The sequence below is a fragment of the Eubalaena glacialis genome, chromosome 3 (genome assembly GCF_028564815.1).
Source record: "Eubalaena glacialis isolate mEubGla1 chromosome 3, mEubGla1.1.hap2.+ XY, whole genome shotgun sequence".
Taxonomy (NCBI): domain Eukaryota; kingdom Metazoa; phylum Chordata; class Mammalia; order Artiodactyla; family Balaenidae; genus Eubalaena; species Eubalaena glacialis.
Genome location: NC_083718.1, coordinates 33,964,192 through 33,977,730, shown reverse-complemented (window position 1 = coordinate 33,977,730; position 13,539 = coordinate 33,964,192). Strand labels below are relative to the sequence as shown.

Genomic DNA, 13,539 nt, shown 5'->3' with positions numbered 1-13,539 from the left:
TGGTCTATTGTGTCATTTAAAGCTTGTGTTTCCTTATTAATTTTCTGTTTGGATGATTTGTCCATTGGTGTGAGGTGTTAAAGTTCCACACTATTATTGTGTTACTGTCGATTTCCTCTTTTATAGCTGTTAGCGGTTGCCTTATGTATTGAGGTGCTCCTATGTTGCGTGCATATATAATTGTTATATCTTCTTCTTGGATTGATCCTTTGATCATTATGTAGTGTCCTTCCTTGTCTCTTTTAACATTCTTTATTTTAAAGTCTATTTTATCTGATATGAGTATTGCTACTCCAGCTTTCTTTTGATTTCCATTTGCATGGAATATCTTTTTCCATCCCCTCACTTTCAGTCTGTATGTGTCCCTAGGTCTGAAGTGGGTCTCTTGTAGACAGCATATAGATGGGTCTTGTTTTTGTAGCCATTCAAAGCCTGTGTCTTTTGGTTGGAGCATTTAATCCATTCACGTTTAAGGTAATTATCGATATGTATGTTCCTATGACCATTTTCTGAATTGTTTTGGGTTTGTTTTTGTAGGTCCTTTTCTTCTCTTGTGTTTCCCACTTAGAGAAGTTCCCTTAGCATTTGTTGTAGAGCTGGTTTGGTGGTGCTGAATTCTCTTAGCTTTTGCTTGTCTGTAAAGCTTTTGATTTCTCCATCAAATCTGAATGAGATCCTTGCCCAGGAGAGTAATCTTGGTTGTAGGTTTTTCCCTTTCATCACTTTAAGTATATCATGCCACTCCCTTCTGGCTTGTAGAGTTTCTGCTGAGAAATCAGCTGTTAACCTTATGGGAGTTCCCTTGTATGTTATTTGTCATTTTTCCCTTGCTGCTTTCAATAATTTTTCTTTGTCTTTAATTTTTGCCAGTTTGATTACTATGTGTCTCGGTGTGTTTCTCCTTGGGTTTATCCTTTATGGGACTCTCTGCGCTTCCTGGACTTGGGTGGCTATTTCCTTCCCCATGTTAGGGAATTTTTCGACTATAATCTCTTCAAATATTTTCTTGGGTCCTTTCTCTCTCTCTTCTCCTTCTGGGACCCCTATAATGTGAATGTTGTTGTGTTTAATGTTGTCCCAGAGGTCTCTTAGGCTGTCTTCATTTCTTTCCATTCTTTTTTCTTTATTCTGTTCCACAGCAGTGAATTCCACCATTCTGTCTTCCAGGTCACTTATCCATTCTTCTGCCTCAGTTATTCTGCTATTGATTCCTTCTAGTGTAGTTTTCATTTCAGTTATTGTATTGTTCATCTCTGTTTGTTCTTTAATTCTTCTAGGTCTTTGTTAAACATTTCTTGCATCTTCTCGATCTTTGCCTCCATTCTTTTTCCGAGGTCCTGAATCATCTTCACTATCATTATTCTGAATTGTTTTTTTGAAAGGCTGCCTATCTCCACTTCATTTAGTTGTTTTTCCGGGGTTTTACCTTGTTCCTTCATCTGGTACATAGCCCTCTGCCTTTTCATCTTGTCTATCTTTCTGTGAATGTGGTTTCTGTTCCACAGGCTGCAGGATTGTAGTCCTTCTTGCTTCTGCTGTCTGCCCTCTGGTGGATGAGGCTATCTAAGAGGCTTGTGCAAGTTTCCTGATGGGAGGGACTGGTGGTGGGTAGAGCTGGCTAGTGCTCTGGTGGGCAGAGCTCAGTAAAACTTTAATCCACTTGACTGCTGATGGGTGGGGCTGGGTTCCCTCCCTGTTGGTTGTTTGGCCTGAGGCAACCCAACACTGGAGCCTACCTGGGCTCTTTGGTGGGGCTAATGGCAGACTCTGGGAGGGCTCACGCCAAGGAGTACTTCCCAGAACTTCTGCTGCCAGTGTCCATGTCCTCATGGTGAGACAGAGCCACCCCCTGCCTCTGCAGGAGACCCTCCAACACTAGCAGGTAGGTCTGGTTCAGTCTCCCCTGGGGTCACTGCTCCTTCCCCTGGGTCCCGATGCACACACTACTTTGTGTGTGCCCTCCAAGAGTGGAGTCTCTGTTTCACCCAGTCCTGTCGAAGTCCTGCAATCAAATCCCACTAGCCTTCAAAGTCTGATTCTCTAGGAATTCCTCCTCCCGTTGCTGGACCCCCAGGTTCGGAAGCCTGACGTGGGGCTCAGAACCTTCACTCCCGTGGGTGGACTTCTGTGGTATAAGTGTTCTCCAGTTTGTGAGTCACCCACCCAGCAGTTATGGGATTTGATTTTATTGTGATTGTGCCCCTCCTACTGTCTCATTGTGGCTTCTCCTTTGTCTTTGGATGTGGGGTATCTTTTTTGGTGAGTTCCAGTGTCTTCCTGTCGATGATTGTTCATCAGTTAGTTGTGATTCTGGTGTTCTTGCAAGAGGGAGTGAGAGCACGTCCTTCTACTCCGTCGTCTTGAACCAATCTCTCATTAATGACCTTTTGATGTCTCTAGTGACCCATTAGGTTAGATACGTTGTTTAAATTGTTTTTGGAGTAATGGATTTATATCATCACACTCTCCTTCTTGCCTGTTTTCCATCCCAGTCAATAATATGAGTGAAGGCCAGGGTAAGGTATAGTCAGTCCATGGCCAAGGAGGGAAGGCACTATATGGAATAAGTGAAGTGGAACTCTATCTTTGCCTTATCCTATTCTTGAAACTCATAAGGTTGATGGGGCTTCAGAGTCAATTCAGGTCTCAACAGAGTTACTACTGCAATACTTGTTCCTGATACCCAAGGATTTCCCTCCTTTGGTAAAATTTTTTACCTCACCTTTAGCACTGAACTTGAAGTCCTCTCTGAAAGTGACTGAAATACAAAGGATTTTATAAGTCACTGAAGTAATCAGTGACACAAATATGCATTTCCACAAATAAGTAGTGATGTTTTATTTCTTATTAACTACATGTGCCAAGAGTAAAGGACAAATCCTAAATTGAGAAATGAACATTATACAGTCTTTCTACTACAATCAATTCTACTACAAGCTTCAAGGTATTGAGCTACAAAAACCCCAGGAGCTGAGAGAGAAATAATTCTGCCAAGAAGCATTTATTTATCATTCCCAAACAAGCTCTCTGACCTTCAGCTAAATTTAAAGGATTCTGAATTTTAGAGGAGGCATCCCCATTTAAGGAAAACATATGCTTAGGGAGTCTGGGTTTCAGAATCTTCAGGACCAAATAATACAAGGTATTTTGGTTGAAGGGGATGGTTTTTGGAGATTAGAGATGGAAATGTACTCAAGCAGCTAAACCTCTTGTTGGAAGCTGAAAGTCAAGCTGGCAGAAATGTCACTAAAGTTATCCTACCTGGTGGTCATGTTAAGATCTTGAACAGCTTTTGAAAAGCAGACTGTACTGGTACCTGGGAAGAGGGACATAACCTCCCCCCAACCCTTTCCCCTGCCCATCCCCCCCCAAGGCTTATATCTCCTGGGAGCCATGTGACATGAAGAGACCATACTCAGCAGCCTGCTGACAAGTTCCCTTCTGGGAGAAACTGCTCCTGAGGCTGGTCGAGTGCAGAGGGAATAGAAAGGCAGCTGGCAGCTGAAGCTGTAATTTATGGGATGCAGAGATGGAAGCAGTTTTTCAAGGAAGCCGACCCCATGCTTCACTCAGGGCTTAGTTCCTGTCATTTGGAAGGCAGCTTCTTTCAGCTAGTTACCATTAAGAATGATCCAATGGTGGGAATGTGTAAAAAAGACATAGGAACCACCTCAAAGGGGGGCTTACTCACCGGACTGGGGACAATTTAAGCATAAAATTTTTTTTAAATGATAATAAGAAATTATAATCCATTGAAAAAATTCAGAAGTCCCACACTGATATAAATAAATAATAAACAAACAATGGAAAAGGAATGCTCTAACTTTGCAAATACCAACTAAGAAATATAGAAGAAATAGTGGATAGAAAAACCACCACTGAGGCAGGTGGGCATTGTCAATGGACGCTAGGTCTAGTGGAGGGAGGCATTTTCAGGAACAAGATCATCAGTGAAATCTTAGAACACCTTCCCACAAAAGACTAATCAATTGCAAAAGGAAAAACTGTGACTTTAAGGTGGAGAAATCTAACGGACACCAACGTGACCAGAGATCAAGCTTAACATCTCCAAGGGTGGGTGGGCCGACAACATGTACCCCTGATGTGACTGCACATCACGTCATTTCTGTGCCTAGTCCTGCTGAGAGCTCATGACCTGAGTCTAGTCATGAGGAAGCAGCTAGATCCAGGCTGAGGGTCATCCCATAGAATGTAAAGCCTGCTCTTTAAACCTGCCAAAGATATAAATGCCAGGGAAAGGCCGAGAGACTGTCCACATTCAGGGAGTCTGAAGACACATGATAACTAAATGCAACATGTGCTCCTGGACAGGATCCTGGATCAAAAGAAAAAGACATTACTGGGACAGTTGGCAAAACTTAAATGGGGTCCGTAGACTGGATGGTAATACTGACTCAATGTTGATTTCCTGATTTGGGAAGTTGCATGCTGATAGCATGTCCTTGTTTGGGAGAAATGCACACTGGAAGTGTTTAGAAGAGATAAGACAACCTATCTAGAGCTCACTTTCACAAGGTTCCGAAAAATATATACATATAATAGAAAGAGAGAGATTAGGTGATGGGGCAAATGCAATAAAATCTTAACAAATGGAGAACCTGCATGGAGTGGGTATGAGAACTCTCTGTACTGTTCTGGCGACATTTACATAAATTTGAAATTATTTCAAAATAATTTTTAAAATATTGGCCAAAAAGATAACTAGCAAAATGTATCCAGGTCTGGATCTCAGAGAAAAGAGATTAAGAGATAGAATTCTACTCATCAAAAAAACCCAGCAGGTAAAAAACACATCATATACAGTAATAATACAATTTAAACAATAAGTTTCTTCACTGTCCCCACTTCTGCCCTGCACATTACCTTCTTTCTCCTCAATCTTCCTGTGATCGTTTTCTGATGCCAGTTCTGAGTCTGGGGAGTCCAAGGCACTCATCTAAACAAGCAGTTCAGGATCAGATTTAGAACCCAAGTCCTCAAGACTAAGCAGTATAGACAAACACCCACTCCAGGACAGGACACTTTGATGAAAGTTACCTATAACCATCCAGTTCATTGAACAAGAAGCCACCAGAAGAAGCTTGACCTTGTACTGCCTGCAGCAGCCTCCTGATGACTCAGCAGTAGGGAACACACCTCCACCTCTTCTGCAGCTCAGGCCTCTTTATCACATGCCAACTAACTACTTTTACCCTCGACTAACCAACCACATTTCCAAGTTGCAACAGCAGAACTTCTCCACTTCTCTCCATGGAATATGAGCCAGCAGAGCAGGCCAATTGTTCAATCAGGAGAAACTGAGATAGGTTTCCCCAGGGGGCTTCTTATATGCCAAAAGAATAAAAATGACTTTCCTCCTACTAGCTGTTTTCCCCCAAGTTCTTCGTTCCTTCTTGCTCCTACGTATCTCCATAATATTAAAAGTTAAGGCTACAGTATATTGCACAGAATATTCCTAAAAAGTAAGCTCCATATTGGTTCAGTCACTGTCCCTCTAATTTGAATAAAAACAGAGCTTTTATTCAAATTAGTCTTGTTATCCAGTTGCTTTTATGATACGGCCTTACTTAGTCTTTAGTCTGGAAAGTTCGGCTTAACCAAAAAAATCCTGGGAAATGTAATTCTCTCCCATTATATAAACTAGAAAGGGTAAAATCTGTCTGGCATAAATAACACACTGAAGTCTTAATCTGATGAAGCTAAAATTAGACCTTTTTTTATATCTGAGTAAAATAAAAGTGATAAAAGCATTTTTTTTTAAAGAAGTATGAGGTTTTTTTTTTTTTAATAATCAAAGGCTTTTATGAATACATAAGCTATTACTATTCTTTGGGATAGTTTTGATATCTTATTAAACAAGTGAAAAGCAAAACAATCCTCAAGTTCTACTTCCCATCTTCCTGCCCAGAGAACACCACCCCAGGGAACGGAAGCACATTATAAAGCCCAACTCCAAAGACTTGCAGTCAAAAGGTTCCCGCAGCCACATGGCACCCCACAGGCTGGGGATACGTCCAAACCACTCACACTGCACACTGCCTACTAAATACGACAGAAGAAGGCACCGCATGTGATAGGCAATTCAACCAGGGGCCCACAGGGGATTCTGATGAGTCCCCATGCTCTGACCAACTTTCCTTCAGAGAGTTTTAGTTTGGACTTTGGAGGAATACTATCTATAAGGAGACCTTCTCAGAGAGGCTGATTTATAGCTTTAAGCAAGGGGGCACATAACCACTGCTACATCTATTCTCCTCTGTTAAAGTGTCAAGTTCCAGGATCCCCAAGATTACCAGACTCCCCGTTTGGCAAAGAATGGAATCAATTTTCAAGCATGGGGTGGCCTATACTTAGACTGAAAATCCTACAGGGGACTCCAGTCAGACCTCTGAGAGTCATGAAAGAAAAGCTGCGTCTTTCACAGGGACTCTACACTCTTGTTATGAATGGCACCATTCAGATTCCCTGGACCACGTAGGAAGCAAAACCCACTATCCCTAGAGGTGAACTATTTTCCTACAAAAAGTAAAGAGTAAATTCACCTTAGGTCTTAAAACTGTTAGAGAACAAACCACATCCACCCACACTCCTCATACGCTTCATATTGGCATCCCTGTGAGTAACCTCTGATGAAGATAAAAGATACTCTTAACAACAATCTTCATGAATGCATTCTGCTTTTGAACCATGCAAACAAGACAATTATAGTTATTCCATCCCAGAGACAGACTGGGGCTAGTTTTCCTGTACTGTCAGAAAGTTAGTAAAGCATCTCAACTCCTGTTTTTATCAATGCCACTTAATCTTAGAATTTCTCATATGCCTTATCCTCCTGTCCTCAAAGACTAATGGTTAAGCAGGAAACCAATGTGTAGGAAATCCTCTAGAGGGAACATGATGAAACACTAATCCTTCTTTCTTTCATAACATCAGCTTAGAATTAAAAATATCAATTAGTTGGACAATGTTTCACCATTGTGTGTCCTGTACCCAGTACAAAGTTAGGCATTAATAAAGATTTGTTGAGTGAATGAATATTTACTTCCCATATCGTGGTGAAGCTCCGGTATTGCATGCAACTCATTCTTTGGGACGTGAAAATCATTCTTTGGGATACTGGCAGCTCCAGCCTAATTAGTCATCTATCAAATGCTTATCATTGTTCTGTTTTAGGGGCCCAGACAGGAAAATGTGGGCAAAGATACAAAATCCCATATCTTTCATGGGGGAAAAATTGCCCTTCTGAAGTGGAAAAAAACATCATTCCAATATCTACCAGATATGTAAACGATCTAACAGATACTTACTTGCCTGTTATGTACAAAGCACTATGGTAGGCATTGCAGGGGATACAAAGATGAGTAAAACAGTCTTTACCCTTAGGAGTTCACGATCTAGTAAGCGAGATAAGACAAATATATCCATAGCTATCACATGAATAAATAAATAAAAACATGATCTGTATGTCCAGAGCCTATAGGAATTGAGCAATAGGTTTAAGGTGAAATTCATATTTCCCTTTACTTCAGTAACATATTTTTTGAGGTTTTATTTTCAAAAGATTGCTTTTGAGAAGGGCATTTATTGCAGGAAGATTCTTTGTTGACTTAACATAGTGAGACAGAGAAGCATGGAGAAATAAATGCTGATGCTTGGAAAGTGGACAGAGCAAAACAAAATCTAAAGACCAGATGGATTTTTATTTAAATCCATGCTTTCTTTAAATGCTACTTGCAAGGCTGAAGAACTAACCATATTGAAATCAGTAATGCCTTTTAAGACTAAACTAAACATATTGCAAATGATAATAATCTTAAAGGTAATAATGTCTTTTCTTTCAAGAGCAGGAAGAATTATCCAAGCCTTTTTAGTAGTGCGCTGCCCCATGCCATGGGAAACAGATTACCTAGCAAAGGAAGATTAGGAAGGGGAAAGGAAAGGGACTGGAAATTGGAATAAAAGGCTTGAGTAGGTAGTGTCACATTATAATCACTCAATCAGATAAAATCTCCCACTGAAGTAGATTATGGTTCCATGTCAAGCTATGGAGCCTGGGTTATGACTCACTTGTAACATAATCTCTCCACTGCCAGGGTGCATTTTCTATTCCCATGGCCAGATCAGGAAAGAACAAGGGAGGAGTCACAGAAGCAGAATGGGACTGGGAGCTCAGAGACCTGGGCCTAAATCTGGCTTCAGCTCAAAACTGTTCTGTCCCTCATTCCATTCGTCACTCCTCTTATTCTTCCCCCGACCCCCCTGTTCCAGCCTCCTAATCTAATGTTCACCAAGTACATACACACATACACACACACACTCAAATGTCACATATGTTTAGTACTAACTATATGCCTGTGTTAAGTGCTTTAATGTATATTATCTCTAAATATCACAACAACTTTGTGAGGTAGACATTATCACTCCCATTCTATTTATTTATTTAGATATAATTCACGTATCAGAAAACTCATACTTTTAAACCACACAATGTAGTGGTTTCTAGCATATTCACAAAGTTGTACAACCATGACCACTATCTAATTCTAGAACATTTTTATTCCCCAGGAAGAAATCCCATACCCATTAGCAGTTATTCTTCATTTTCCTCTCCCCCCATCCCCTGGCAATCACTAATCTACTTTCTGTCTTTATGAATTTGCCTGTTCTGGACATTTCAAATAGATGGACTCATACAATATGTGGCATTCTGTATCACTCCCATTTTACATATGAAGAAACCAAGACTCCAATAGGTTAAGTAACTTGCCCCAAGTCCCACGGTTAATAAAAGGCTGAACTAGAAGAGGAACTCAGGTCTGATTCAAGTGCTTGTGCTTGCTTTTGACTACTTTTTATTTTCCACTTGTTACACCAAAAAACAATGGTGGTTAAAACTTTTGACTACTATATGCTGCTTCCATACAGGAAGAAAATTGAGAGAAAGTGAAAGTTTTAGATATAATTGGGGAAATGGGGTTTTGTTCATCTAAGGTAATAAAAGTAATAAATAAGAATCACAATTATAGCACCATCTCTGCTAAGCTTCTGTTGAAATGCTGAGGCAGCTCTTCTAAACAGACCATGGCAAATTACTAGAAAGCACACCCATCCCAGTCTCTGGCTGTTTTACCCCACAACCAACTTCCCTCCACCCCTCAGCCCCATGAAGATGGCAACTATAAGAAACCAGGCTGTAAAGAATATCCTCTTTCCCAACTTTCCATCCCTTGCCCAGATGTCACTCTGCCACTTAAAGTGTATTATCCATACAAATTTCTGTCTAACAAGTCCAAGAAAAATGTGCACTAGGGCTTTTCTTAAATAAATAAGTACATTAGTGCTTTTCTTCTCCCTTTTAATTCTGGCAACCAAAAGAGGGTGAAGGATGTTGGAGAAACGAAGTTGTTACCAAACCAATCGCAAAGAGCTATAAAAACCTAAGAACTGTAACTCACATAAAATGCCTATAACCTACCTTTAGCTTTTTGCAGTTTTTCTACTTTATATGTTGCATATGCATATGGCTGAGATTAGATTATCCCTTTCTAGAGGGCCAGGTTCAGATCTTCCTAGTCCTTTTCCTCCCTCATCCAACATAAACAAACAGGTGCACTGTAATGATAATTATAATTTTTTTTCTTTCTTAGGAGAAAAGTATAGAAGGGGAAGACTGATCTCCACTAACCCAAGGCCAAGACCAATGTTTTTATTTGACTCTTTAACCCTATTACCAGGTGCTCAAATGTTTATTGACTAGTAATAGCTAATACTTACACAGCACCTTACCAGGCACTGTTCTAAACACATATATTAACTCCCAACAACCCTAGAGGCAACTACTATTATTATAATCCTCATTTCCAGATGAGAAAACTGTGGCACAGCGCCATTGTGATCTGCCCATGGTCACTCAGTTAGTAAGGAGCGGAACCAGGAAGAAAGGAATGTAGCACAGATTAAAGCATTCCAACTAAATACATTTGAGTCATTCCAATTTCTTAAAATTGAGAGGTTTATGATACACTGCAACAGCTTGGAACTCTGCTAGATCATAAAACAAGAAAAATACTTCTCCCTCTGCTACTTTGTAATACTCCACTCTGCCTGTCTTCAGAAGTGCTCAAAGCCTTTATCTCATTACTTCTGAACCCTCTGACAGAGGAAAATCAACAGATAGAGGGGCTGTCATTCCCTATAGTTAAGTGAAAAGAAGGCCAATGCTTTGGGAAGAAAAGGAGGACCTGAATCAAGGCAATTTCACTTATAATTCAGTTTTCCCTGTACAGGCTGAGCTACTCTCATTTTAGATTCCACCCACTTTTTAACTTCTAAAACATCATGTACCTTATATACCCACTACACTGCCCTCAGTGAATTCAAAACTGTGAAAATTAAGAAGGAAGCATTATTTGGGGGGGTCCTTCCCATCTCTTTTGTGGTTAAAAGTGAAATAATAAAAATTTACAGTTAATCCATGATCTTCAATTGCTCAAATACCATACTACATCCAACCGAGAAGACACTTCCATTCTGAAACAATGATTAAAACCTTCAAAAGAGGTTTTAAGAATTGAGGTTAAGAACTGAGTGTTCCTTCGCTTAACATTTCAAGTTCCTATTAATCAGAAACCAACATTCACAGAAGAAAGTTGAGACAGTCTCTGAATGAACTTCACCTTGTAAAGATAGTCTGTAAAGGGAGAGAACAAGAGCTAGTTGTCTTTTAAGGAATGGTTTCTACCTTCTAACACAATCACCCAAACAGCTGGGAAAATGGCATCCCCAAAATATACATAGTAAGTGCCACCTCACTAATTTCTCCTGATGTTCCTTTTCACCTCCAAAAATAAAACTCTCCACACTAAAGGAATGGAAGCATTTTATGGAACAAAATCAAATGGCTCCCAGTCCTGTCATCTGTACCCTCCCCTGGTTTTTATTTCAGATGGACAGACTCCAGAGGGTGAAGAGAGTTACATACGAAAAGATTAGTTCATGATGCAGTCAACTAGAAAAGCCAATGAGGCAAAATACAAAGGTGCATTTGTATTTCTTAAGTTGGCTTTTAAAGAATAAAAAGAAGAGCCAGCCAAGGTGCCTTGAAAACCTCCATCTCTCTGAGGTGAATCTACTCTCTGATTTTTTATCAGTAGTAATTCTAAAATAGTTGTTATAAAATTACACCAATAGAGGGCTTTTTAAGATAAGCTATAAGAAAAACTTGTGAGCAGGGAAAGCCGCTGGAAAGCATTGCTGAGGGAGAGGGTGAAAGTACACGTTCTGGGGCTCATCCCTGAAAACATCTGCCCTTCTCACCAATTGTTTTTGATAGCCTCACAGAAATTAGTCCCCTGTATGGGTCCATTTTAAGAATAACAAATCTCTGGGCAGAAGATGGCAAAACCACAACTTCAGAAAAGCTAGTCATCCCCCCTCATCCCACTTATTCCATGAGGTAAAATAAAAGCTTTTTTATTTACATCCAGGCCAACTAAGTGGAATATCATCAATCAGAATCTTATTTTTATCACCATTTCTGGAGTCTCAGACAAATTTAGGATATTAAACATGCAACTTTGGAAATATAGGGCCCAACACACAAACTCTGAAGAGTTTAAGAATTCACTGCATTCTACGCCTCATGTTCAAATTTGCTGTCAGCATCTAAATTAGTGTTTCTGAAAGTGTGCTTGCTGGCCCACTTGCATCAGAATCCCTAGCCATGGCTTGTGTTTAGATTCTTAGGACCCACCCACTAGACATAATCAATCTGTGGGATAGAGCCTGAGATATTTTCAACATTAATCTTAATACACACTTTAGTTAGAGAATCACTCAATGAAACCCATTGACTGCTATACTGTCCCAAGGTATCCGTCTGCATGGGATGCCAGTCCCTTCTTCCATCCAACCTGTTATTTCCTAATTAGACCAAGTAGTTATCAAACCCTCCAGTTCCCCATCAACAGCAGTTTAAGAGGAAGCAAGAAATTAGGAAAGGTCAAAGACGCTGCACGATTTTAAATGCTTTAGGGCCTCTAACACATCCCAGAGGGAATCAAGTTTCAGGACCAAAAAACGATCCTTTCCCTGTCTAACTTCTTCACCCTAAACGCAATCCGCATCTCTGGCAATTCCCTGGCACCCATGAGACACCCTTTCCTTAAGCGACCCCAGCCCCATTCCCCAGTACATTCCTTTCACAGAGTTGCCACATGATTGATGTAAGCTTATTTCACATACATAATCAAACACACAGACGCACGCACACACACACACACACACACACAACGGACACACACAAAATCCACTACAGTCCCCTGGCCTCCTAGGGCTCCCTGCCTACCGCCCGTCCTCCATCCCTCCATTCCACCATCCCTGACTGGGACTCTGACCACAACTGCTCATCCCCGAACTCAGAGCAACTTTCCTCTCTCCGAGGCTTAACCTCCGCCCTCTCAAACTGGGGCCCTCCGCGCTCCCGCCCGTGCACAGCCCGGCCCCCTGGATCCTGCTCCTGGAACTCCTGCCTTCGGGCGCCCCTTGCCCCCTGGTCCCCGCGGCCGAGTCCCTGGAGCCCCTCCCCTCCCCCACCCCGAGAGATGCCCTCCCACGGCATCTCGGATCCCGCCAGCTCAGGCCCGGGAGCCCCGCCACGCGGCCCTTCTTCCACTTTCCGCCTCTTCCCGGGGTTTTGCAGGGGCAGGGGTGCGGCCCACCCTCAGTTTGCCTCTCCAGCCCTGTCTTCCTCACGGCTACCCTCCTTACCCGCCTGCAGCCCGATCTCGGCGACATCGCCGGCAGGGCCGCGCTCGGCCCCGCCGCCTTCCGTGGGGGAGGAGGGACAGCTGTGATTGTGGGAGCCTTTGATGTCGCGGAAGAACTTCTGCGTTTCGCGCAGATTCTGCCTCAGCCGTCCCAGGTAGCGGCGGTAGCGGCCAAAGCCCCGGCACAGCTCGCGGATCATTCCGCCGCCTCCCGGGCCGGGACCCGAGACCGGCTCGCTCCCCCACGGCACCCCGTCGCCGTCCATCGCCTCAGCCTGCTCTGCCTTCGCGGCTTGGTGCCCGGCCTTCTGGTCCGGCTCCCCTCCTCCCGCCCCCCAGTGCTTAGGGCAGGAGGAATCCGCCTCCTGACGCCCCCGCCTGCAGTCGGCCGGGTTCCCAACCTCCGTCACTGCCGTTGCCGTTGAAAACAAACCAAACCGCAGTGCGCCGCGAACGGAACCTTTATCTCCACTATCCAGAGGAGTGAGGGAACGATCACCGGAGCACCCCGTCACTGCGGGGTCTCCTGGGACTTGTAGTCTGGGCCGGGGCCGAGCTCCAAAACCTGGAGACTGTGGATGCGACCGACCGCCCTTTGGTATACATCTCCCCCGTTCTCACACAGAGCTCACACGCTCTTCCCGATTTAAAAACATGTTCCTACTCCCTACAGAAGTGTCCCTGAGGAGAGAGAGCACCTGCAGAACCCGGACTCCGGCAGAAGTAGGGGTGCCTTACTGAAATCAGAGCG

General features: G+C 42.6%; 1 protein-coding gene across 1 annotated transcript in view; it reads right to left on the bottom strand.

The window, feature by feature from the left end:
* DSTYK (dual serine/threonine and tyrosine protein kinase) overlaps nt 1–13,209 on the bottom strand; it is a 54,462-nt gene extending 41,253 nt beyond the window's left edge. Inside the window, exon 1 of the mRNA XM_061187429.1 lies at nt 12,790–13,209. Within this exon, the coding sequence (XP_061043412.1) occupies nt 12,790–13,054 (265 nt within the window). The 5' untranslated portion in view covers nt 13,055–13,209. The remainder of the gene's footprint in view (nt 1–12,789) is intronic.
* Between the last annotated feature and the right edge of the window lie 330 nt (nt 13,210–13,539).